The following is a 27,135-nucleotide window of genomic DNA, read 5'->3' on the forward strand; positions in this document are numbered from 1 at the left end:
CTTCTCGGAAGTAGAAGTTTGAGGACTTTCTGGATTGTTTGTAGCGACAAGTTCCTAGTGGCCCTCTTTGGACCTGTGACGTCACCACGAGGCTCCCGTGGAGTGGTTCATCCTTGAAAGTTTTGAAGACGCGGTCCACCCGAGCCGAACCGAGTCAGCGGAGTCACGTGAACGAATCGTGGGGGAAGCTAACGTGGCTAAAGCTAACTGACAGCGCTCTTGCTGCTGACGTCTCGGTTCGTCTTCGTGTCTACCTCAGGTAAGATGGAGGTCCACGCGAGCAGCTAGCACAATCAGCAGAAGTGAATGAGGTCAGAGGTCATCAGGATGGCCTCTGCGGAACCGTCGGTCAATTTTAACCTCCTCCATCGGACGTGCAAGCTTGTGGTGCTGCTCTGCTTCCTGCACATCTCCGTCACCGTCTTCTTCTACGTCCGCTCCCTGGATATCCGCGTAGCCTTTGTCCAGAACCAGCAGACCCGCAACGGCACTGCCGAGGCTCATCCGCCTCTGGACGCCAAAGAAGCCGAACAAGCTGAGGACGAGCAGGCGGGGAAAAGCTTGAAGAAATGTCCAGAAACGTCTCCCCTGCTTGGTCAGATATTTTCCTCATCTGCTAAACAACTTTAACTTTAACTTTAACCTTTAACTTTTCATTTTCACTTTTACTTATTTTCATGTTTTGTCCTCCTTTTGTTTTTGTTTTTGTATTTTGTTGTTTTTAGTATTTACTTGTCCATACCTTCTCTTTAACTTGTGCTGATCCTTAACTTTGAACCATTTTTGCCATTGACCTAGTTTTGCATTTGTTCTCTGTCTTGTCTCGCTATATTTGTAAACGTAATTGATTTGCGTTCCTCCCGGTGAGGCTCGTTGACGTTTGTTGCCACTTTCAAGCTCATGACGCATCTTCAATCAGGGGTGTTCCAACTACATTTGCAGCCCACTGTGACGTATACTGTAAATAATAATTGACAAAATGGGCTGTGTGTTGTTTGCCTGCCTTGTGCGATTTACTTTCGCTACTGAGTGGAAAGGCAGGAAATGAAGGGAGCAAGTCATTTGCTCTTATCGCTCACTTTTTTTTTTTCTTCCAACAATTACACATCGTTCTGTAAGCTCGCATGTGTTTTGGTTCAAGAGGTGGACGTGTGATTCTGCTGCTGCTCAGTACAGCGGTGGCCTTCAAATCCAGAAAAGTCCATGATTTTTTGCTTATTACCTAGCTGTTTTTTCAAAATATATATGTAGAATTGCTTTGCATATCTTTATCTCCACTGATGGATTGGTTTTAGTGCATTAAATAAAATGTCAATGTGGCCCTCACATCGTTCTATTTTTCTGTTTGCTTGGAAGAAAAGGTTTGGACACCCCAGTGTTAAATTGTAAGTAGCAACGTGATGAGTGGCTGCCATCTTTGTGGAATTCTCTCAAAAACATGGAATGAGTGCTAAAATCCTCCAGAACAAATAAATTCACGATTGATGACTGACGTACTTGACTAATCTTCTCACCAACAAGGTTGCATTTGCACAATTTGAGTCGAGTTTTTAGGGCAAGTGACACCGTTACAAACATCACACTCATTTTAACGTGTCCACTTTTGGGAATTTCAGCCCGTGCTAATTTATGGGTGGATATTTTTAACTATAACTTGGTAGCCAATCAGAGAAGGGCTTCCCCGAGTAGTATACAAAACCAAAAGGTGGACATTTGTGAAGAAATAATCAAGTTCAACTGTTTTTTTTTTTTCTAAATTGAAGGGATTTTTTGGCCAGATTTTCTATAAACACAACAAACTCTCACTGCATTCGCAATCATGCAGCATTCCTTACTGTCCTTACTTAAATTACTTCCAAGGTTTTTTTTAGTGGACATGTTAGGGATCTATCCAGAAGTTCCACAAGTTGAAGTGTCCATGCCAAGCAGACACTCGTTTTTGGCAAATCTTGTCACGTTGCTCCTTAAATGGCTCGATGGATTTATTACCGCTCGAATGGTTGGCGCCCTAAGAGGGGGAGGATCTGTACCCGCTGTGTTTCCTCAGCTGCGACCTCCCCGCCGGCCAACTTTGCTTAGCTGAGGCGCGGGTGACAGTTACGTGCCGACAGAGCTTATGAAGATGCATGGCTCTAACGCTCACTCTGGTTTCCAGTGGGTCCTCTGCGGGTGGAGTTCAACATTCCGGTGAGCCTGGACACGGTAAGGAAGGAGAACACCGGCGTCCGGCCGGGCGGCCGCTACAAGCCCGACGACTGCGTGGCGCTGCAGAAGGTCGCCATCGTCATCCCGTTCCGCAAGAGAGACGAGCACCTCAAGTTCTGGCTCTACTACCTGCACCCCATCCTGCAGCGCCAGCAGCTAGACTATGGCGTCTACGTCATCAACCAGGTAGTCGTCGGCGGATGGGCGGCCTGTCGATGAGTCGTTAGCCTGGTTTACCGGGATCTTAATATTCCCATTAGAATCGGGTTAGAAGTCCAACCTGAAAATATTTTTTAAAATGTGTGTATGGACACACACACACACGCGCACACATACGCACACACACATAGATATATACAGTGGGGCAAAAAAGTATTTAGTCATCCACAAAAGTTCTCCCACTTAATAAGATTAGAGAGCCCTGTAATTTTCATCATAGGTATACCTCACCTATGACAGACAAAATGAGGGGGGGAAAAACTGAAAATCAGTTTTTTTTTTAAATTATTATTTATTTATTTTTATAAATAATTCGTGGAAAAGTATTTGGTCAATAACAAAAGTTCATCGCAATACTTTGTTATATACCCTTTGTTGGGCAATGACAGAGGTCAAACATTTTTAGTAAGTCTTCATAAGGTTTTCACACACTGTTGCTGGTTTTTTGGCCTATTCCTCCATGCAGATCTCCTCTAGAGCAGTGATATGTATATATATATGTGTGTGTGTATATATATATATATATATATACGTGTGTATATATATCTATATACGTGTGTGTGTGTGTATATATATATATATATATATATATATATGTATATATGTATATACGTGTGTATGTATATGTGTGTATGTATATATATATATGTGTGTGTGTGTGTGTGTGTGTGTGTATATATATATATATATATATATATATATATATCTCTCTGACCGGAAACGCTGGGCCGGTGCCGTCGTGCTTTGATGTACTCTGCTCAGCCCCAAGATATTTTTGTGACAATAGGACCAAACGTGTTTGAACTAACAGTGTTTTGGTGACTGTGCTTTCAGTGTAACAATTAACCTAATTGACGGGTTTTTGGTCAATAGCTTCCTGACAGGAATATAAAGCTGCTTTGCCACAACTTTACTTGGTGCTCGTTTGTTTCCCGAAGTGACAAGCACGATCTGTTGACTAAGCAGCCGATTTGTTTTGTTGGAATGTGAGTACCGGCGTCTGTTCACATTAGGGCTGCCACTATCCAATATTGTTATCATCGGTTATTTCATCCATCCATCCATCCATTTTCTATCGCTTATCCGAGGTCTAGTCGCGGGGGCAGTAGCTTTAGGAGGGATGCCCAGACTTCCCTCACCCCAGCCACTTCATCCAGCTCTTCCGGGGGGGATCCCGAGGCGTTCCCAGGCCAGCCGAAAGACGTAGTCTCTCCGGCGTGTCCTGGGTCGTCCCGGGGTCTCCTCCCGGCGGGACGTGCCCGGAACACCTCACCGGGGAGGCATCCGAATCAGATGCCCCAGCCACCTCATCTGGCTCCTCTCGATGCGGAGGAGCAGCGGCTCTAGTCTGAGATCCTCCCGGATAACCGAGCTTCTCACCCTATCTCTAAGGGAGAGCCCGGACACCCTGCGGAGGAAACTAATTTCGGCCGCTTGTATCCGGGATCTTGTTCTTTCGGTCACAACCCACAGCTCTTGACCATAGGTGAGGGTAGGAACGTAGATGGACCGGTAAATCGAGAGCTTCGCCTTTCGGCTTAGCTCCTTCTTTACCACAACGGACCGATACAAAGTCTGTATCACTGCAGACGCTGCACCGATCTGCCTGTTGATCTCCCGTTCCATTCTTCCCTCACTCGTGAACAAGACCCCAAGATACTTGAACTCCTCAACTTGGGGCAGGAGCTCATCCCCGACCTGGTTATTTCAGTTTCACCCCCCTTCCCCCCAATGGCTGTTTATTAACCGATTATTGTTGTTTATTTGGTATTGTTTAATGATTGGACAAAACCATATAACAATTGAGCAATATCAGAGTGGAGTGATGTACTCTGCAACCTCTTGGAAAGTGAGAGTTACTTCTTTGCTACCGATTCATGCCAATGAAGGGCTACTAATTCGATCAACACTTCAGAGGTTTCAACTACATGTCAATTGCAAGTTAATCACACTACGGGTGCAAATCAGCATTATATTATTTTTTCATATGGATTATGTTTCAGTTTCTGGTTTGGTTCGTAACATCCGCCAGAAAATTTAAAAAAATGTTGGTCGTTGTTTTCCAAAGTAAAAGCAGATTTCATGGAGGATGACTGAACTGGGAGGATTTGGACAATTTTTAAGTTCAAGTACAGTAGGTCTCTAAACGATTAATCGATTATGATAATAGTTGTCAATTAATTGTGCACATGAAATTCACATGATGAACAACGGTTCAATTAGGTGTCAGTCATAACACTGACTCACGATGTGGTATGCTTTGGATCATTCACATATCAGAAGAACGAGATTGCAGCTTTTTCACACGTTTTCTGTTTTTGCACATAATGAATACGAAGTATTATTTAAGATTATATTATTTAACGATGTTAGCTGTGTATTTGACCTTTATCAAGCCGTCCTTCAGGTTCTCTTTTCAATTCAAACCCCTTGCGTGGGCTGTAAAAGCAAATTGCTTGGATGAAAACAAATTACTGCTTGAGTTATAACACTTTTTTGAAATGTCAAGTTTGCATGTTGGTGTGAACCTTTCTAACCTTTCTTCTTCTTCTCCTCCTCGTGTCTTCCTCCTCCTCCTCCTCCTCCTCCTCTGTGCGTTTTAACCCTAACCCGGCACGACAGGCTTGTTTCTCTGGAGCTGCTGAGACACACCCCTGCTCCATGTCAGCCAGTTGCAGCTCATCTTGGCTGACAGCTGATGAAAGGGGCTGCACGTTTTTCTTCTTCTTTTGCTTCTTCTTCACCTTCTCCTTCTTTCTCTTTCTTCCTGGGCTTTGTAAAGTCACAACACGCTTTAGTATCGCCATCATTTGCAGGTGAGCTGACCTTGCCGTGTTTATAAAATAAAATCATTTTAGGGTTCAAAGTTTTAATCTTTAACCCCCAACCCCCCAAAAAAAAACTAAAAAAAAAAAAAAAATCAAAACTAAAGTTGGAACCCTAAAGGGATTCAGAAGAGCATTTGTTCAAATTTGAATGTGCCGTGTTCCTCATTATTGCCAAGCGATGGGCGGGGCCTGAGCTGTGCCCCCGTATGGCCAAAATCTATAAGTACTTGATGCACACCCTATTTTCTGTAGATGCCATAGGATGGTGTCAAAAGACTACTTTTGTCTAAACAAAGCTCCTCAACTCACTACACATTGTTTCCTTGGCACTGAGATGCCACCAGATGGCATCAAAGCAATACTAGTGTTGTTTTGGTGCCATCTGGTGGAATCTCATTGCCAAGTACCAAAGCAAACCTGAGCCCAATAACATTGAATAAGGAAAGGTAGTTCCCCCCCCCCCATAGTGGGCCAGTTCAGACACCACAACAACAACACTGATAAAGCCTTTGTGAATGTGTGTGTGTGTGTGTGTGTGTGTGTGTTGCTGCATCAGGATGGAGACGAGATCTTCAATCGGGCCAAACTGTTGAACGTGGGCTACGTGGAGGCAATGAAGGAGTACGACTACGAACTGTTTTGTCTTCAGTGACGTGGACTTAATCCCCATGGATGACCGCAACATCTACAAGTGCTTCAGCCAGCCCAGACACTTGTCCGTGTCCATGGACAAGTTTGGCTTCAGGTCAGATGCGCCGCCGCCTCCTCGCTTGTGTTCATCACATGACCCGCGTGTGTGTGCGGCAATGAGAGCAGAGAGGAAGGCGATGTTGTCTCAAACTGTCGTCCACACTTCCTCTTACCCACGCTCACACGAAGGCAGGCTTCCTGTTGCTCGGACCAATTTGTGGATCAGCAGGCTGCGGAGTATGAAGTCGTCCAATTGCACACGGATAGGAAGTACAGTTGTCCCTCGCCATATCGCGCTTCACTTTGGGCCGTTTCACTGTATCACTGATTTCTAAAAATATTTTCCAGTGATCATTTCTCCACGCGGACTCATGTTACAGACTCTCTTCGCAATAATCGCCAGCGAGGACGAAATACTGCGGAAAATATGAGAGAGAGTCCATTGTTTGGGATAATTTCCTTGAAACATCCATGAAAAAATAAGATAATGAAGTCCAATGTGTCAAATGCCCTGCAGAACTGGCTAACACAACTCCACGTCTACTGTAAACATCCACCCAAATCTCTCCTTACTTCCCTGGACATTTATTGATAGACACAGCGTTGCAGAACAACAGCTCTTGTTTATTTAGGAAAGTGCCTCATACATCTACTGCAAAACATTGCGCAAGAATATTGAATGGCAATAGTTCACAGTTAATAACTAGGCTTTACATGTTCAGGATTTTTGGGGCCGATCACCGATCAGCAAGTTTAAAAAACTGATCACCGATCCGATGTGTCCATTTACATGACTTGTTCATTTATTGTACATACTTGTGTACTGTATACTGAGTACTGTTTCCATCCATCCATTTTCTGTACCCCTTATCCTCACTAGGGTTGCGGGTGTGCTGGAGCCTATCCCAGCTCAAAATTATTCTCTAGCATTTTAGACAATTCTCTATTCTCTAGCATTTTATTTTTAGACAAAAGATTAAAACATCAGTGACCTCTAGGGGGCATTCAAGGATTGGCCACTGACATAAATTTACATCAGATCAACATTACAACATGACAGAAATAATGGGTGCTAACTTCCATCCATTCATTTTCTACCGCTTATCCGAGGTCGTTATCCGAGGTCGGGTCACGTGGGCAGTAGCTTTACTGCCCACGTGACCCAGCCACTTCATCCAGCTCTTCCGGGGGGATCCAGAGGCGTTCACAGGCCAGCCAAAGGATGTCGTCTCTCCAGCATGTCCTGGGTCGTCCCAGGGTCTCCTCCCGGTGGGATGTGCCAGGAACGCCTCACCAGGGAGGCATCCGGGAGACATCCGAATCAGATGCCCCAGCCACCTCATCTGGCTCCTCTCAATGTGGAGGAGCAGCGGCTCCACTCTGAGATCCTCCCGGATGACCGAGCTTCTAACCCTATCTCTAAGGGAGAGCCCTTAGAAATGTCTTGTGCGGAGCCGATCGATTATGTCATTGATCGGATCGGCGAATTATGACATGAGAGCCCATCAGCCGATCAGCATAAAATGCTAATTATCGGCCGACACCGATCAGATCGGCGTAAAGTCTATTAATAACTTCAAGTTATGTCCAGGGTGTATACAGTGGAATATGCCACATCAGGTTTGCGCAACAGTATTTTAATTAAGCATTTGTAAAATAACAAATGGTTTCCCTGCTTAAGGCTCCTGCCCGCGCGACCCGACCTCAAATAAGCGGAAGAAAATGGATGGATGGACTACAATACACTGGCAAACAAATTTGGCTAGAACACTGCAGAAAGAAATGTAGTCGTTGGCGTTCTTTATGTCCTGCCAATGTTTACTTGCTTTGTCATATGGTACGTGTTTGCTAAATGACTCAGCAAGGGTTTTCTGAGTGTGTTGTGCAGATTTCCTTATCTTTTCTTTAGCGGTAGTCGTGCTTGTGGAAACAACATCAAGTGTTTTACGTATTCCCTCATACTCAGGCTGGGGAGGGTTACTTCATCCATCCATCCATTTTCCTCCGCTTATCCGAGGTCGGGTTGCGGGGGCAGCAGCCTTAGCAGGGAAGCCCTCTCTCCAGCCACTTCATCCAGCTCTTCCGGGGTGATGCCGAGGCATTCCCAGGCCAGCCGAGAGACATAGTCTCTCCAGTGTGTCCTGGCTCATCCCACGGGGTCTCCTCCCGGTGGTACGTGCCCGGAACACCTCACCAGGGAAGCGTCCGTGAGGCATCCTAATCAGATGCCCGAGCCACCTCATCTGGCTCCTCTCAATGTGGAGGAGCAGCGGCTCTACTCTGAGCCCCTCCCGTATGACCGAGCTTCTCACCCTATCTCTAAGGTAGAGCCCGGACACCCTGCAGAGGAAACTAATTTCGGCCGGTTGTATCCGGGATCTTGTTCTTTCGGTCACGACCCACAGCTCATGACCATAGGTGAGGGTAGGAACGTAGATCGACCGGTAAATCGAGAGCTTCGCCTTTCGGCTTAGCTCCTTCTTCACCACAACGGATCGATACAAGGTCCGCATCCATGTAAACGCTGGACCGATCCGCCTGTCGATCTCCCGTCCCATTCTTCCATCACTCGTGAACAAGATATTTTAACTCCTCCACTGGGGGCAGGATCTCCTCTCTGACCTGGAGAGGGCACGCCACCCTTTTCCGACTGAGGACCATGGTCTTAGATTTGGTGGTGCTGATTCTCATCCCAGTCGCTTCACACTCTGCTGTGAACCGCTCCAGTGAGAGTTGGAGCTCACAGCTTGATGAAGCCAACAGAACCACATCATCTGCAAAAAGTAGAGATGCAACACTGAGGCCACCAAATCGGACCCCCACTACGCCTCGGCTGCACCTTGAAATTCTGTCCATAAAAGTTCTGAACAGAATCGGTGACAACTCTGACTCAATGTCCCCGCTTCCCCCAAGACGTGGGTGAAGTTCTGCCGGAGGTGGGAGTTGAAACTCCTACTGACAGGGGATTCTGCCAAACGTTCCCAGCAGACCCTCACAATATGTTTAGGCCTGCAAGGTCGGACTGACATCTTCCCCCACCATCAGAGCCAACTCACCACCAAGTGGTGATCAGTTGACCGCTCCGCCCCTCTCTTCACCCGAGTGTCCAAGACATGCGCCCGCAAGTCCGATGACACGACTACAAGGTCAATCATCGAACTGCGACCTAGGGTGGCCTGGTGCCAAGTGCACGTGTGGACACACTTATTCTTGAACATGGTGTTCATTATGGACAATCCGTGGTGAGCACAGAAGTCCAATAATAGGACACCACTCGGGTTCTGAGCGGGGGGGCCGTTCCTCCCAATCACGCCCTTCCAGGTCTCACTGTCATTGCCTATGTGAGCATTGAAGTCCCCCAGCAGAACGATGGAGTACCCAGCGGGAGCGCTCTCCAGCACTCCCTCCAAGGACTCCAAAAATGGTGGGTACTCTGAACTGCTGTGTTTGTGCATAGGCACAAACAACAGTCAGGACCCGTCCCCCCACCCGAAGGTGGAGGGAGGCTACCCTCTCGTCCACCGGGGTGAACCCCAACGTACAGGCGCCGAGCCGGGGGGCAATAAGTATACCCACAACTGCTCGGTGCCTCTCACCGTGGGCAACTCCAGAGTGGAAGAGAGTCCAACCCCTCTCGAGAGGACTGGTACCAGAGCCCAACCTGTGTGTAGAGGTGAGTCCGACGATATCTCGTTGGAACTTCTGACCTTGCACACTAGCTCGGGCTCCTTCCCTCCCAGAGAGGTGACGTTTCACGTCCCAAGAGCCAGCCTCTGTACCCGGGGATCAGATCGCCAAGGTCCCTACCTTTGGTCACCGCCCAGCTCACAATGCAACCAACCCCTATGGCCTTTCCAAAAGGTGGTGGGCCCATGGAAAGGGGGACCCATGTTACCCTTTCGGGCTGTGCCTGGCTGGTCCCCATGGGTGCAGGCCTGGCCACCAGGCGCTCGCCTACGAGCCCCACCTCCAGGCCTGGCTCCAGAGGGGGACCCCTGTGACCCGCGTCCGGGCAAGGGAAAACGCGATCCAATAATTTTTCTCCATATAGGGTCTTTTGAGCCGTGCTTTGTCTGGTCCCTCACCTAGGACCTGTTTGCCATGGGTGACCCTGCCAGGGGCATAAAGCCCCAGACAACCTAGCTCCAAGGATCATTGGGACACACAAACCCCTCCACCACAATAAGGTGACAGCTCAAGGTGGGGCGGGGGAATTACTTTCGAAATGTATTCCGATACAGTTGCTAGTTTCCTATGACGATATGTGACGTCATAACCGTGGAATCTTTTTTTTATTCGCGGTAACAAGTTTAGCAGCTGGTACTGGTAATAGGGTTATAATAATTTAGGATTTTCCATTATAGTTAATTATTTCGTTTTGCCTTTTTTTTTTCAAATTCATTTCATTTTAGTTTTGAGAGCAGGTTTGTTACTTTTTATTAGTTTAAATTTGTTTCAAAAATGCTTTGTTTTCATTTAGTTTTTATTAATTTAAGTGTGAATACTCGATAATGGAAAATTGCACATCGTTAAAGCCACGTTGACAATTGTATCTTGCCTAACCTAACCTAACCAATCAGAAGTAAGTTTTCGCCATGTATACGTCATTTGGAATAGAGCAGGGAAAAGCTCTGTCTGTGCATGCTTCGTCTCGACGTAAATGCGTGGTGACGTCATCGTTTACGCGCGGCGTAAATATGGCGGCTCCCGACGGAGTTCGTATGTGACTGAGAATTTTTTTTAACTACTTATAAATTGTTAATTTTTTTTTTTTTTAAATAAACGTATAAAAACTGTGCTGAATAGATGACGGACCTCCATCTTGATAAATGACGTGATGCTCACTGTAACGCGTGATATAGTAATTATCGTGACAGGCTTATGTATTGTATATACAGTGGTGAAACAAATGATTAGCCAACCCTTTTTTCTTCAATTTCGTATTAATTTGAATGCCTGCATTGTGCTACTCGAGGTACACTATATTGCCAAACATATTCCCTCACCTGCCTTGACTCACACATGATCTGAAGTGACATCCCCTTCTCCATCACTAGGGTTTAATATGACGTTGGTCCACATTTTATAGCTGTAACAGTTTTAACTCGTCTGAAAAGGTTTTCCACAAGGTTCAGTATGTGTAGAAAATATTTGGGCCATACTTCCTTCCTCCATTTGTGAGGTCACACATTGATGTTGGACGAGAAGGCATGGCTCTCAGTCTGCACTCCAATTCATCCCAAAGGTGTTCTATCAGGTGGGTGTCAGGACTCTGTGCAGGCCAATCAAGTTCCTCCACACCAAAGTCTCTCATCCATGTCTTTGGGACATTGCTTTGTGCATTGGTGCACAGGCATGTTGGAACAGCAAGAGGCCTGTACAATCCTGAGATCAACCCTATGGAACACTTTTGAATGAATTAGAGAATTAGACTGAGAGCCAGGCCTTCTCGTCCAACATCAGTGTGTGACTTTAGAAAAGCGTTTCTGGAAGGATGGTCAAAAGTTCCCATAAACACACTCCCAAACATTGTGGACAGCCTTTCCAGAAGAGTTGAAGCTGTTATAGCTGCAAAGGGTGGACCGAAATCATATTGAACCCTATGGATTTGGAATGGGATATCACTTAAGTTCATATGTGAGTTAAGGCAGGTGAACGAATATTTTTTGGCAATATAGTGTATATTACCTGCAAAATATTATTGTCTTATTAAACATGATTTTGGTTATTATCAAGAAAACCATAAAAAATGGCTAGATATCAGCTCTTAAACTCTTATGAGCTTTTTACCTTGTCATCCTTATTTAACCAAACAAATGTACCTTAAGTAGTACCAGGCATTAAAAATGAAGAAGAAACTGAAGAAGAAGGGTGGTCTAATTTCCCCCCATGACTATATTAATATATTTAAATATACTTTGCTTTACTTCTACATGATATACTGTAAGCTTTTAATATGCCCCTCCCTAAACACAGAGCAGAGCTCATCCTCCATGAGGGGCCACATTTTCGTATCTGCGTGGATGCGCATATTGTATGTGCTACCGTGAGGTGCATGTGGCACATAGAGCAACAACTTAGCTTGAGGAAAGAGAGAGCCAATGATTACAATGACAGCACTCGAAATCTGACCAATCAGAGGGATGCACTTGTCACCGCTGCACGGGAGGCACTTACAGAGCAACTAATATAGTTTACTAATTGCTCCTCCCGGCTCACGCGCGCACACACACACAGAAACCTCCCTCCACACTTTAAAGGCACTTTGAACTTGTCGGAAGATAGGCAGTCATTGACTGACCCGTCTGCTTTTTGTGTGCTGGCCTTTAAGACACAATTGGAGTGCTGTCCCATTTTTTTTAAAAATAGCGGTACTATAACTGTGGTACCGTGCTATGTTTTAAGTCAAAATTCCTCAGTTAGGTACTAGTATCGGTACTTTGTGCAACACTCAGACAGCCGCCGGTGTACTTTCAATCACTTTATTGAACAAACAACAAAGGGAGGCAGTCAACACGCAGACTGGCTAACGGGTTAGCCACTTAACAGCCCGCTGCTCTCCTGCGCCAACAACAGCCAACTCATTGGCTGACTCCCACATCACTCACCGGGCCAGGGCCCGCCTTTAAAGGCCACTCATATTCAAAGTCAAAGAGACTGCAGTGTAGAATGTGATGATGGTGAGCCCAACTCGACAAAATAATATCGGCACTTTACATGCATATTTTGTATTGTTATTATGCATAAAGCTTTAAAATATATTTAATTACCGGAGACAAATTCCTTGTGTGTTTTTTGGACGTACTTAGCAAATAAAGATGATTCTGATTCTGGAAAAAAATATGTTTAAGGCCGCTACATGGTGGACTACAGTCTTGAGCAGGCATTGCTGGAACGTGAATGAGGAACCACTGTACTCTTTAGCATGAAGACTTTGTTTTTCTGTCACTTGATTTAAATTCTGAAAGGTAGTGGTCTTCCCATTCCTCATGTGTTGAGCTTGTCTTTTTGTGCATGTGCAGGTTGCCGTACAATCAATACTTTGGTGGCGTGTCATCAATGATGAAAGAACAGTACCTGAGCATCAACGGCTTCCCCAACAACTACTGGGGTTGGGGGGGTGAGGACGACGATATCTACAACAGGTTAGCAAGCAAACCTCACCCTTGTTCTTCTTAAAAGGGAAGTAAAGCCACCTTTTTTATTTTTTATTATTATTATTATTTTTTGTTTTGTTTTTGCATAAATACATGCCACCACTAACCCAAAACATGCTATTCTGGTTAATATTGTGTTCGTTCAATAAGAATGAAAAAATAATAATTCATCAATCTCCAGCTATATTCGGTCGCTGCTATTATAGGCAATATCCTCTGCTGGCGACGAGTACTGTGTTTTGATTAGTGGACATAACAACCTATAAAGAACATCAATCCATCCATTTTCTTTACCGCTTATCCTCACTATGGTCGCGGGTGTGCTGGAGCCTATCCAGCTATCTTCGGGCGGGAGGCGGGGTACACGCTGAACCGGTCGCCAGCAAATCGCGGGGCACATACGAACAAACAACCATTTGCACTCACATTCACACCAACGGGCAATTTAGACCTACCACGCATGTTTTTGGGATGTGGGAAGAAACAGCGAGCCCGGAGAAAACTCGTCCAGGCACAGGGACAACATGCAAACGCCACACAGGCGGGGCCAGGGATTTGAAGCCGGGTCCTCAGAACCGTGAGGCAGAACTGTGAAGCAGATGTGCTAACCAGCAGCCCATATATAACATATACAACATATTCTTGCAGAAAAAAATGCGGGTTTACTTCCCCTTTTTAACAAACCTCAGACCTTTGATACACTTTACCGGTTAATGTGTTTCACGGCTGAAACATTTTCAGAAGGCGCTCGAGGTTTATTTGCAGCTCGGCACCATCAGGCGTGTTTTCAGGATGGCCTAAAGTACTTCCGGCGTAGTGCCGGAAATCTGCCGTATGTGGTTGTGTGTTGCTGAAGTGCTTCCATACCATAGCGAATCAACATCTTCATTTCCGCCACCTCCAGCTCTGCTTCCTGTCATCTCTTCAGTGCCACTGTCTCTAATCCGTCCATCATGGCTGGCCTCACCACTGTTTTATAAACTTTGCCCTTCATCCAAGCAGAGACTCTTCTGTCACACAACACACCTGACACCTTCCTCCACCCCTTCCAACCTGCTTGGACCCGTTTTTTCACTTCCTTACCACACTCACCATTGCTCTGGACTGTTGACCCCAAGCATTTCAAGTCCTCCACCCTTCCTATCTCTTCTCCCTGTAGCCTCAGTCTTCCCCCTCAACCCCTCTCATTCATTCTGTTTTACTTCGACTAATCTTCATTCCTCTCCTTTCCAGTGCATGCCTCCACCTTTCTAACTGTTCCTCCACCTGCTTCCTGCCTTCACTGCAGATCACAATGTCATATGCGAACATCAAAGATGTACAATTTCATTCCAAAATGACACCGCCACCTAGAGGTTATGAGAAAGGTGTACACTTTCATTCTAATTTGCCACCGCCATGTAGTGGTTATGAAAAAGTTTTAGCCTACACTTCCATTCCAAAATGACAGGGGTATGTATGACTGCATATATGTACAGTTGTGCTCATAAATTTACATACCCAGGCATAATGTGTATGACAACAATAATGCGATTGGCTGGCGACCAGTTCAGCGTGTACCCCGCCTCTCGCCTGAAGATAGCTGGGATAGGCTCCAGCACGAACGGGACCATAGTGAGGATAAGCGGTAAAGAAAATGGATGGACGGATGGACTGAACAACAACCATCATTAATTTCTTTATGGTTATGTTTTGTTTAATGGTAATGCTTTTCTGAAATGCTTGACTGTTTAATTTGAATCCCCTTAAAATATTACAAATTCTGCCTGGGTAATCAAACATATGAGCACAATTGTGTGTTTTCTCATTTACTAAATAAAAGTAAGGCTGTGAACTTTCAAAATACGAGCAAATAACTAAAACGGAAGTATTACGTGTTCAAATAAAGTGCTTAACTTCAGAATAATTCTTTGAAAAAAAAAAAATACAGATAATACTTCGCTTTGATCATATGGGTAGAAGCAAAATCATGCATTGTAAATATGCATTATAGGTACATACATAAAAGTGTTTTCCAGAATTTTGAGGTCAACTTTGGCGGTGCATATTATACATGGGTGGGCATTATACATGAGAAATTACGGAAATGTAGCTCCTTCTGACCTTCTCTGTACTTTTCCATCAACATCTTCAAGGCAAATAATCCATCTGTGGCACTCTGACACCATACTGTTGCTCGCAAATACTCACTTCTGTCCTGAGTCTAGCCACCACTACTCTTTCCCACAACTTCATTGTGTGGCTCATCAACGTTATTCCTCTATAGTTCCCACATTTCTGCACATCACCCTTGTTCTTAAAAATGGGCACCAGCACACGTTTCCTTCATTCCTCAGGCATCTTCTCACCCGCTAGAATTCTGTTGCACAAGCTGGTCAAAAACTCTACAGCCACCTCTCCTAGATGCTTCCATACCTCTGCAGGAATGTCATCAGGACCAACTGCCTTTCCATTTTGCATCCTCTTTCGTGCCTTTCTAACTTCTCCCTTACTAATCATTGCCACTTCCTGGTCCACCACACTTGCCTCTTGTACTCTTCCTTCTCTCATGTTCCTCATTCATCAATTCCTCAAATTATTCTTTACATCTATCCAGCACACTACTGGGACCAGTCAACACATTTCCATCTCTATCCTTAAGCACCCTCACCTGGTGCACATCCTTCCCATCTCAAGCCCTCTTTTTCTCCTTCTTTAGTGTCCCACCTGGCATACATGCCTCTTGTTTGGCTTTTGCCACCTCTACCTTTGCCCTACGTCACATCTCAATGTATTCCTTTCGCCTCTCCTCGGTCCTCTGTGTCCCACTTCTTCTGAGCAAAGCTCTTTCCTTGTATGACTTCCTGTACTTTGAGGTTCCACCACCAAGTCTCCTTCTCCTCTTTCCTACCAGAAGATACACCAAGTACTCTCCTGCCTGTCTCTCTGATCACCTCGGGTGTAGTGGTTCAGTCTTCTGGAAGCTCCTCCTCTCCACCGAGAGCCTGTCTCACCTCTTCCCGAAAAGCCACACAATATTCCTATTTTTAATATATTAGTATTTTACTTGTTACTAATTTATTTTCTTTTGTTCATTTAAGTTATATTTAGAGTTGTTTTTTGGTAGTTAAACAAATACTAATGCTTGCTATCAATGCATAATCGTAATTGTAATTTCAATATCAATCAAAATAATCATGATTATAATTTTTTCCCATAATCGCCCAGCCCTAAAGTATATATAATACAGACAATACTGTATGACCTGGGTTCGCTTGCCAAGGGCCCCAATCTTAGAGGAGCTTATCTAACATTCCAAGATGGAACCATGAATGACTAAAAGACAAACATAGATAAAACAACAAATTCCAAAGTCTGAGATTTTATTTGATTTCTCCTTGAGACCTCGGTACCCAATTCTATGTGACATCGCGCTGAAAGAGGTTTGTTTGTAAAGCTTTGTGACAAAGAGATGATTGTGTAAGAGTGTGTTGTTTACAAACTTTATTGTGAACTGAGTTATGTCCTTTTGGCAGGCTGGCGTACAAAGGAATGACCATCTCCAGGCCGAGCGGCGAGGTGGGAAAATGTCGGATGATTCGGCACGAGAGAGACAAACAGAACGAACCAAACCCTCAGCGGTACGACAAAGCACTCGCTCTTGAGCTTCTCTTTGGCTCTTCTCTGTCTCGCTCTCTTCTCACCAGCACAATGCTTATTAACCAAGTATCTTAAAGACTTGAAATGAATTTGTCACCGTAATTGGTGTCATTCTTGTACTATTACAAAAAAAAAAACATCACAATATACATTTTGGATATACAGTAAACACAAAGTAAAAAAAAAAAAAAAAAAAAGGCCTACTGTAAGGAAGGCATAAATAGGTGTTAACAAATTTAGCACCAACCTATTGCATTGAAGAGGAGCTAGTGCATGTCATGGTGCTAACCTAAAAACAAAACCAGTCTTATATCGTTCTGGTGTAATAATTATTAATGAGGAGAGGGGGAGCAGTCTGCGCGTGTCGCTCTTCAACATACAACGAATGCGCGTCACAAGACAACAGGGATTGAGGAGGTGAGTTGGTGGGTGACTATGGCATTATTCGGGAACATGTATCCCGCCATGTCTCAGATGACCCAGGGATCTCGTTTAGTGCATGTCCCGCGGCTGAGACGCACAAAAATAAAAAATAAAATAAACAACCGATTAATCTAATCGATTATTAAAATGATAATTAGTTGCATCCCTAAAATTAAGTAAACACATTATTTTATTCTTGACTTTAAAAATTAAGAAAATTGAAAAGCCTTTTTCACTCGATACCAATCAGCTGACAATCACATGATCGGCCCCGATTTGCGATCACGTGATCAGAAGGGGACAATCCTATTGTATGGAGATTTATTTGCCAATGCAAATCTCTTCCTCTGCTTATTTTTATAACACTGATTTTGTTGTGTTGTACAAATAAATGAAATTAAATAATAAAAATAGCGCAGTAATACTGATCAAGTTTTGTAGGCTTTACACGATCAGGATTTTTGGGACCGATCAATGAGGTTAAAAAAACAATAACCAATCCGATCACAAGATGGAGCACTGTGTCTATTTAAATGACCTGTTCATTTACTGTATATACTTGTGTACTTAATTGCTCAAAACAATTATATTTACAATAAATAATGTATCTTTGGTCCTCTATGCCAGTGAGGCATAGTGACAGACAGAACAAATGAATGGTCTTCTAATGTATGGATGTATTCTAATCAGTCAGGTCAAACCAACATTACAACATGACAGAAATAATGGGTGCTAACTTACTGTAATTAAATTACTTTATTGTAATTAAATTACTTCACCCACACCGAAACCTAGAGCATGATTCGACAGAGCGCCTGTTAGTGCTAGCACTAGCTTGTTTTTCTGTCTGTCTGTTGTCGTACGAGAGCGGCTCCAACTGCCGGAGACAAATTCCTTGTGTGTTTTTTGGACATACCTGGCAAATAAAGATGATTCTGATTCTGATTGCTAGGCTACATAACGTTTTGTTGCCTGCTTGCGAGCCGTATCGTATTAAAAGTATGGGAACATACCTCAAGCAAGCCTTAAACGAACATCCTCTCCTGTCCTGAGCACCGGTGACCACCAACACACGTTTTTCCCCCATTTTCTCCTTATAATACAGTCGGCACGATCCACTTTTGTTGTCGTCGCCACGGTAACAAGTGTATCCGGTCGCATTTGAGTTGACAAGATAAAGCCCAATTATCGTAAAAAACGGGATGCGGTGGTATCGGAATACAAGATTTCATTAGCCGTAGTCTAACATACTGCAATCGTGAAAGACCAATTTGTCTTGTTGTCTGATCCAGGCATTACGTGTTGTCTGTCTCAGACGTCTGTCCCATACCGCCGATATGTTGTTTTTTTAATAACTTTTTTGGCCGTCAGATACTTACAGTACTTCGTCAAAAGACACGCGACAAGGCTAACAATAAACTAGCTTTTGGATTCAAATATACTGTGCACGATGGCGACGCGGAGTAAATGTCTTTTGCAGAGCATGATTGGATTGGCGAATGACGACATTTCAGCCGATCATGCATAAAATGATAATTATCCGCCGTTACCGATCAGGCCGATGAAATCGGTGTAAAGTCTGTTTTGATCAGCAATCATCAGCAAGTTACATTAAGTTACGTAATAACAACTCATAGTTTTTGATCAAAGTATTTCTTGCTAACGACTCAGTGGAATGTTCCAAATGATTCTGCCCCAAATAGGGTTGGGCATCGAGAATCGAGAACCCATTGCAACTGGGACTAACGTTCCGGTTCTCCCGAGATCGTTCAAATTTTAACATTTGGGTTCCCAGTTTCGATGCCTGAATCGAGAATCATTTGGAACCAGAATAGAAATAAGGAACCAGAATCGGGACCGGAATCGCTCAAACGATGCCCAACCCTAGCCCAAAATCACTGAAAAGAAGTCTGTGGTACTTAAACCGATATAAAGGACGTGTTTGTCAGTCAAGTTCTACGTTTACGTAGGCGGCGTTCTGCGCTACGACCTCAATCAATTTTTCATGCACAGAACTGGTTAACTGCTGGATGCTTTGTGGCTGGATCTGGTTTGAGGCCGCAACAACCGCCTCCCAGACTTGCTGCTTGGAGCCGTACCGCCTAGCCACACTGGTAGAGCTTCCTTTTAAGGAGGCTCCACAGGTTCTCCATGGGGTTGAGGTCAGGCGATGACGGCGGCCACACCAGGAGTTTTTCTCCTTTGATACCCACAGCAGCGAAAGCCTCAATGGTGCTTTTTGTAGCGTTGTCTTGCGTGAGAATGATTTGACGGCAGAAGGTGCGCTTCTTCTCATACCACGGCAGGAAATTGTCCATTAGAAACTCGACGTATTTGTCAGAGGTCATTTTCCCGCACTGGGGAACCCCAAAGGGGCCCAGCGTCTCGCTGCCCATCATCCCGGCCCAAAACGTCACCCCGCCAGCTCCGTGCTCCGCCGTCCGTCCGGAATTCCTCCCTTCCAGACCGTCCATCGTCGCACGCCGTTCGTCGATGAATAAAACATTTAGAAAAAGAGTCTCGGCGTGTTTCCGAGCCCAGCGCAAACGTTTCTGCTTGTGAGCATCGCTCAGGGGCGGAAAGACACGTTGGTGCGTGACGAGCAGCCTTTGGAGGATTCTGCATCGGGACGTTCTCGGGACTCCTGACACGCCGGCGGCTTCGAAGATCCGCTTGCTGCTCATCACGGGCGTTTGCGCAGCCGCGCTCTGAATGCCGGATATTTGCCCCACGGAAAGTTTCCTCACGATGCCTTTATCGGAACGAACACGCTTGCCCTCCGAGTCGCAAACAAAATATTTCACAGTGCGATGATCCCGCTGAAGTCTTCTAGAAATGTCCAGCGTCGTCATCCCTTTGGCGAGGCACTGGGTGATTTCTCGCTTTTCATCAGCAGAAAGATCCTTCTTCTTCCCCATTCCATGTTAAAAGTAGGACAAGTAATCGAACTCGAATGAGGTTCAGCTGGAAGGTCAAGCCGAGCCGGCGGGCCGATGTGGTCTTTGGAACTGACAATGCTGATGACTAGACGGGCTTGATGCTGTAGAGAGCCTCTGGGGGCGCGCAGCTTTGGAGGAGGGGCTCTGGTGCTGATGGGGTATCTGGACGAGGGGTACCCCCCACCCCGCCTGCTGTCTCCTGCCTCTTTACTGCCAGAATAATTAGGACGCAAATCCCTGCTGACGAAGCGTCATCGGAACACCTCCTTTATCTGCGTCTCGGCTCCTCCGCAGTAACGGTAAAAAAACCTTGTGGAATGTTGGTGGAAAGAAAATGTGGCAAGTCAAACGCCTGATGGTTCGTTTCGCTCATGTCAGGCACCAAAAAAACCACGAAAATGGACAAGAGCAAGGAAAACAACAAGACGGCAGTCACAAGCACACCAGCCGTGTGTGCGTACTCGCTCCTCTCTCTCTTCCTCACTTGCTCCCTCACTTCCTGCTCGCTCACTTCTTGCTCTCTCCAAATGTCTGACTGGTCTTTTGTTTTGTTTTGTCACCGCGTCAGGTTCGACCGCATCTCTCACACCAGACAGACGATGTACAAGGACGGCATCAATTATCTGTCCTACAAGCTGGTTTCCAAGGAAACGCTGGCGCTTTACACCAAGATCACCGTCGACATCGGAAAACCGTGAGAAGCGTCGGGCGGGCCCGAGCGAATCTTGGTCGGCCAGCGCCATTGTTGTCTTTGCACAAGTCAGCTTTTCTCAGTTACTGGCTCCGCAATCAATCATCAATAATCAAGACAGCTGTGACTGCATGTTTTTATGTTGGGGGTGGGGGGGAAAGGTCATATGCTGTGGGAAAAAATCAAATTGAAGCATTTTCTTCTTCTTGTTTCTATGACAACTGATTGTGAATTTCTCAGCCTGGATTGATTGATCAGTTTTAATCACGTTGGCGTGCGTGCGTGCGTGTGTTGAAAGACTTCCACTTGTCTTTATGACAAGCAACGTCATTGATTATTGATTAGCTTTATTTTCTTGTTAGAGCTGTGCGATATGGACAAAATTGTATATCCCAATAACGATATATATCATGATATATTTTTCCTTTAAATTACATTAAATTAATGGAAATTTTCAGTGATCTTTTCTCAATTTATTTATAAAATACATATTTTATTTAGACCACACAATTAAATGAATAAAAGATTAACCATTTTATAAAACACAAATGTCTAAATAAATGAAATAAATGAAAATATCTCATAGTACAACCACTTTTACCAGGAATGAATTGCAAAGAGAAAATAAATACAACACAATGCTTCAAGTAACATTCAAGTATGCCTACCATTTAGCCAGTAAAAGTATTACTAAGTGCAGGAAAAGAAATGACAGGATTCCTTGGGGAGCAGCAAGGGTAATCTAACGATAAGAACCAATAGATAATGCGCGAGAGACTTTTAATACCGTATCGACGATGTATATCGTTATATCACACAGCTCTTGTGTGTGTGCTGGGTGGCTTCCAAGTGTCACTTGGTCGTGTGTGTGTGTTGGGTGGGTTGCGAGTGTCCTAATAACAAGCAGCGTCATTGATTATTGCTCAGCTTTAAATCACTGCGGTGGCTTCCAAGTGTCCTTATGGCAAGGAGCATCATTGCTTATTGATCAGCTTTAATTGCGTGCTTTCAACGTTCACTCTCAAAAGGTTCATGCTGAACTTTGGCCTTCATGTCATTAGCATCAAGTTGTTGAATCTCGCAGAGGAAGTGACAGATGTAGCTTGTTTTCACATTACTTGCACTTTTGTTAAAGTTTTCAAAGTGAAATCCTAAAATGTGGGATCAATGTGACACATTTTACACAACTAAAGATAAAATCACTTGAAAGAGGTTTGTGTGTATCTGTCAAGTCCATCATCTTGTGAACACGTAACACTGGAGCTTTATTTTACAAAAACACTTTGGTTGATTTCCTGACAATGTGTAAAAACAACACCAGTAGCTTGAACGGATTGAAAAAGCTGTCAAATTAAAAGTTTGGCTAAAATGCTTTTTAGCAACATCCAAAAGAGGAAGTGAGATTTTGTTGACACATCTTTGCGATTATTTGCTCAAGTTAGTGAATGAGCTAGCGAGTGTTAGCTAGTTAATGATGATAAGCTAGTTAGCAACAATGCTAAGAAACAAAGATAGTATCAGTTTGTACTTGTTTCACATTTTGACGAACCAAACTCAAGCTGGGTGCATTTCTAGGATTTTAAAGCTTGCTACTGTTCTTGTTTTGTGGTGAGATTGTCAACAGGAAGTGAGCATATGACTTCGTGGATTTAAAAAAAAAAATGATGCAAAGTTGAATTGGGAATGTTTCACATGAAAACTGTGACATCATCACTGAGCGACGTTCATGGTCCTGCTGGAGTGACTTTTGATAACCTTTTGGAAAAGGTCGTCTGCAAAAAGACGAGGAAAAGTTAGGGTGTCGTCCGGCGCTTCGTGAGGTCCACTTGGAAAGAAAAACTCACCGTTCCTGAAGCTCCCAGAGTCCGAGCGCTGGGAAAAAGACAAAGACGGGCAGCGACAAGCACACGATTGTCAGCCTAAGTCACATGACTTGTGATGTCAACCATGCTGACCACAAATTTTGTTCTGTGGCTCTCACCGTGGAAGAGGTAGAAGAAGAAAACGACCTGATGGAAGCCTCCGGCCCGTCCGCTTGTTCTCGGTTGGCCTTGGGAGCTGCAGACAAGCAGATGCCGTCTTTACCAGCTGCTCAAAATGAACCTCTCAGATCAGCTTGGACTCACGCAGCGGTTTGATGATGCTGTTGACGCCGTGGACCACACCGTTGGTGGCCATCAGGTCGCTGTGGGCCACCGGCACTCTGTTCACGAAGACTGTGAAGTTCCTCTGCAGGCGAGATGTGACGTTAACCGAAAATGAAGCACAAAACCCAAAGGAGGTGCCAGCACTTACCACGCCCAGCTCCAGCTTGTCGCCCTGCAAAGGTTTGATCCTGGTGTGAGAGCCCACTCCCCCGCTGACCACCATCCCCTCACCCAGGTGGTACTTGAGTAAGGACGACAGCTGCTGGCGGTTTCCTGGAGAAACAAAAGCACAAGTTAACATTTATTTCCACGTGGACAGCTTCTTGTTGCAATCACGTAAATATTTGTCTTCTTGGAAGCGCAAATGTTTGTCTTTTAAATCAGCAAGTAGCATCAACACCTCACCAAAGAAGCAAAAGAAATGCAAATAAATTCCTAAAAGGCTTGAAATCCTCAATTTCCTGTTTACACAAGCGTCACTCACGCATCAGCTTGTTGACTTCCAGCTGCGACATTGCGTCGAAAGCGGCGTTGGTGGGTGCGAAGAAGGTCAGCGCACCGGGTTGGTTGAGCAGCTCCGTCATTCCGGCAATTTGTATAGCCCCAACCAGAACGCTGAGAGACCAAAGAAGTCGCATGACATTAACATCAGTCCAGAAGTCACCGCTACCCCTGACTCACCTGAAGCGGTCGTCCGCCTTCAAGACGTCCATTATTGTTCCCACGGCGGGCGTGAGCACATTGTCAACAGTGAACATGGTGCCGTAGCGTCCCGTCTTGTCGTGGGCAGCCAGGCACGCGTTCTCAATGCACAAGTTCTACACAAGAGCCCATTAAGCACCGCAAGCTTTATCGTGAAAACAAAAAAGAAGCCACGGAATGGCACTAGCAGACAGGATGTCACAAGCAAGAAGGGAACGGCGCTGGCATAGAGGAAGTGACAAGCAAGAATGGAACGGCACTGGGGGACAGGAAGTCAAAAGCAAGAACAGAACGGCGCTGGTGGACAGGGAGGCAGAAGCTAGAACGGAACGACGCTGGCGGTCAGGAAGGCAGAAGCTAGAACGGAACAACGCTGGCGGACAGGAAAGCAGAAGCAAGAAGGGAACGGCACTCTGGGACAGGAAGTCAGAAGCAAGAACGGAACGTCATGGCGTTGGGGGTCAGGAAGGCAGAAGTGAGAACGGAACGGCACTCGGGGACAGGAAGTCAGAAGCAAGAGGAACGGCACTGGCGGACAGGAAGGCAGAAGCGAGAATGGAACGGCGTTGGCGGACAGGATGGCAGAAGCGAGAAAGGAACGCCGTTGGCGGACAGGAAGCCAGAAGCAAGAGGAACGGCACTGGCAGACAGCAATGCAGAAGCAAGAACGGAACGGCACTGGTGGACAGGACGTCAGAAGCAAGGAGGGAACTGCGCTGGCAGACAGGAAGTGACAAGCAAGAATGGAACGGCATGGCGCTGGCGGACAGCAAGTCCGAAGCAAGAACAGAAGTGCGCTGGGGCACAGGAAGTCAGAAGCAAGAACAGAGCGACGCTGGCGGACAGGAGGTCAGAATCAAAGATGGAATGGCATCAGCAGAAAGCAACTGGGCGCGTGTCAATCAAAAACAAGATTGGTTACATTTCTGTAGACAAAGACTCGAAGTTTGACTCCCGACAGCGTCTCCAGCTCCTGATTGTGATACAAGGACTTGGATGACAGCTGCTCCTTGATGATGTGATTGGTCATCACCTTGGTCACGTCAGTTGTCACGCTTCCTGTCAATCGCACACACATCAACTCCGTGGCGGCCGGTAAGCAAAGCGAGTGGCGTTCTGGTGGGCGCCAGCTGTTACCTGTGAAGGCGTCGTCCAGGGGGACCAGTACGGTCAGCGGTTCGGAGCCCTTCAGGTGGCTGCTCAGACCCGCCTCCACAAACATTTGGGTCGCCCTTGCCACATTGGCGCTTTCGGCCAGCTCCAGAAGAGTTTTTGCTGCACAACACAAGTCATTTAGATGGTTTTCTGCTGTTTTATTTTCTTCAATGGTCAACTTTGACTCATAGCTAGTACTTTTAATACTTTTCCCAGTTGTTATGTTGAGTGCTTAGACTACTTAGGCCCGCTAAACAATGGGGATGTTTATGTCCCGATTTTGCTCCTTCCTGACCAAGGACGTCAAACGCCACACTATCTTAAGTCTTCTAAGAAGTGATCCTGTAAGATGAGCCTGTGGTCCGAGGTGTGGTAAGAATGGATTTGTGCAGATAATAGGGCCCCCAAACGAGTCAGGCTGACAAGCTTAAATATTAAACGTGTTCAATATTTACCACTCAAAAGCCGACTTGTCCTTAGTCATGACTTTGCGAATTGAAAACGGAATGTTCCCTGACTCAGGAACAACAAACCGACCGTGAATAAAAACAAACGTCCTTCTCGATGCCGAATTTTGTGTAAGTGGCGTTACCAGACACCGAGAGGTATTTTCCATAGCGAGTCTTTTTATTGATGACATCGCCATTTACAACACTCCCTTCAGCAACACTCGGGAAACATCGTCGCAACATATCATGCGTGACCATGTGAGATTTCTGTCTTGTCTTGTTCGTCGATCTGTGGCGGAACAGAATCTTTGTATGTGGTGTTCTGTGTCGAGATTATCGGCGCACACAACACCGAGTACGACCAAAACAGATTTTTATCTTCATGTGCGAGGTCTGTTACAGATTTAAAAAATATTTTTTAAGATTTAAAAAATCCTTGTGTATACCAAGCCTTTAGTAGTATTAATAGTATTTCGAGCACTGTGAATTATTGATGTTTGGTGTAGTGTGTTACCCGAGTCCGGGATGAGCAGTTCATTGATGTAGTGGACGACGCCGTTGGTGCCCAGCTGGTCCTTCTTGACGACCACGGCCTTTCCGTTGACTGTCAGCTGGTCTCTGTCGCATCCCACTTCCAGAACTGTACCCTGCAACGTCTCCATCGGCGTTCCCGACACGATGGACTCTGCGCAGCGCATGTTCTTTAGGATGTGGTAGTTGAGCAGATCTGAAAGCCCGTGGGAAACAGTGAGTGAGGAAACGGGCATACAAACGGGAAACCATTTTGACGTTGGGTCCTGCTTTCTTTTTACCTCTAAGGGATACAGGGTCTCCCAGGATCCTGTTCAGAGTCTCTTTTGGAATCTTCTCGAAGGCCTCGTTGGTAGGAGCGAAGATGGTGTACTGACCCTCGTTCTCCAGAATGTTGGTCAGACCGGCGGCGGCAATGGCTGTCTGAAAGGCCGCACAGGAAGTCGTCCCATCTCGTTAGCGTCTCGGACATGCGTGACAATAATCAAACGGGAGCTACGACTTACACGCAGCGTCTCCAGGTCGTCGTCAACGTCGATCAGCATGTGCACATTGTTGGAAATGGCCGTGATGACACGGTCCACCACGTGCACGATGCCGTTGGTGGCGTGCTGGTCCGCTTTGATCAGACGGGCGCAGTTCACGGTCACGATCTGAACGCAGAAGGCATTTGTCTTCTCCGCATGTTTTTGTGAGCGTGTACGTTCATGTGTCTGCGTGTTACCCCGTTGGAGTAGTGGTGCACGTGTACGTGGAAGTCCTGGTACATGGACGAGAAAGACGAGCCGTGCTTCAGCTCCTCCGACGTCAGCCGGCGGTTGATCATGTGATAGTGGAGAGCATTGAGGAGCTCAATGTTCACGTTGCTCACCAGAGCGTCCAATATCTCCTGCGCACATGCGCGCACACACACAAGCTATCTACGTTAATCGTGACACTTGTGTTTTGGGACGGAACTAATTCTGCAGCACAAGTTGTAAGGCAACTCCACTTGGACAAACTCTGTGCCACATCATCAGGATGACAAATTACACTACGTTCCAAATTATTATGCTACTGATATTTTCCTAAATAGTCAACGCAAATCACAGCATAAAGTTAAAGCCATCAATCATCAGAATATAATTCAAATGTTGTCAAACAAACCTCCCATTGATGACAGTATTTTTTTCAAAATTAAAAATCTTCAAATGCACTGTTCCAATTCATTATGCACACCAGAGTTTCAAGACATTTTTAAAGAGCTGAAATAGTCACTTGCAGCATTAGGAGGTCATACTAACTGAAATCAAAAGCAATTTCGATTAAACACATCGGAACAAGTCAAGTTCTGACAAAGGACCCCTTATTTGACAACAGC

General features: G+C 45.4%; 2 protein-coding genes across 3 annotated transcripts in view; one reads left to right on the top strand and one right to left on the bottom strand.

The window, feature by feature from the left end:
• Window positions 1-22,432, top strand: b4galt1l (DP-Gal:betaGlcNAc beta 1,4- galactosyltransferase, polypeptide 1, like). Its single transcript, XM_061685397.1, is given in 7 exon segments — window positions 1-595; window positions 2,156-2,391; window positions 5,809-5,886; window positions 5,888-5,997; window positions 12,965-13,087; window positions 16,615-16,719; window positions 20,669-22,432. Coding segments are annotated over 7 exon segments (1,071 nt in total). The 5' UTR covers window positions 1-306; the 3' UTR covers window positions 20,799-22,432.
• tgfbi (transforming growth factor, beta-induced) overlaps window positions 22,033-27,135 on the bottom strand; it is a 13,670-nt gene continuing 8,567 nt past the window's right edge. Inside the window, exons 5-17 of one of the 2 annotated variants that reach the window (XM_061685396.1) lie at window positions 26,500-26,664; window positions 26,282-26,428; window positions 26,057-26,198; window positions 25,759-25,971; window positions 24,778-24,915; window positions 24,563-24,699; window positions 23,620-23,756; window positions 23,423-23,553; window positions 23,087-23,211; window positions 22,918-23,020; window positions 22,773-22,849; window positions 22,636-22,663; window positions 22,033-22,563 (exon numbers count right to left, since the gene is read on the bottom strand). In XM_061685396.1, the coding sequence (XP_061541380.1) occupies window positions 22,502-22,563; window positions 22,636-22,663; window positions 22,773-22,849; window positions 22,918-23,020; window positions 23,087-23,211; window positions 23,423-23,553; window positions 23,620-23,756; window positions 24,563-24,699; window positions 24,778-24,915; window positions 25,759-25,971; window positions 26,057-26,198; window positions 26,282-26,428; window positions 26,500-26,664 (1,605 nt within the window). In that variant the 3' untranslated portion in view covers window positions 22,033-22,501. Of the gene's footprint in view, window positions 22,564-22,635; window positions 22,664-22,772; window positions 22,850-22,917; window positions 23,212-23,422; window positions 23,554-23,619; window positions 23,757-24,562; window positions 24,700-24,777; window positions 24,916-25,758; window positions 25,972-26,056; window positions 26,199-26,281; window positions 26,429-26,499; window positions 26,665-27,135 lie in introns of both variants that reach the window. The other variant, XM_061685395.1, reaches the window with a different exon arrangement.

This window comes from Phycodurus eques, chromosome 9 (genome assembly GCF_024500275.1).
Source record: "Phycodurus eques isolate BA_2022a chromosome 9, UOR_Pequ_1.1, whole genome shotgun sequence".
NCBI classification, from domain to species: Eukaryota; Metazoa; Chordata; class Actinopteri; order Syngnathiformes; family Syngnathidae; genus Phycodurus; species Phycodurus eques.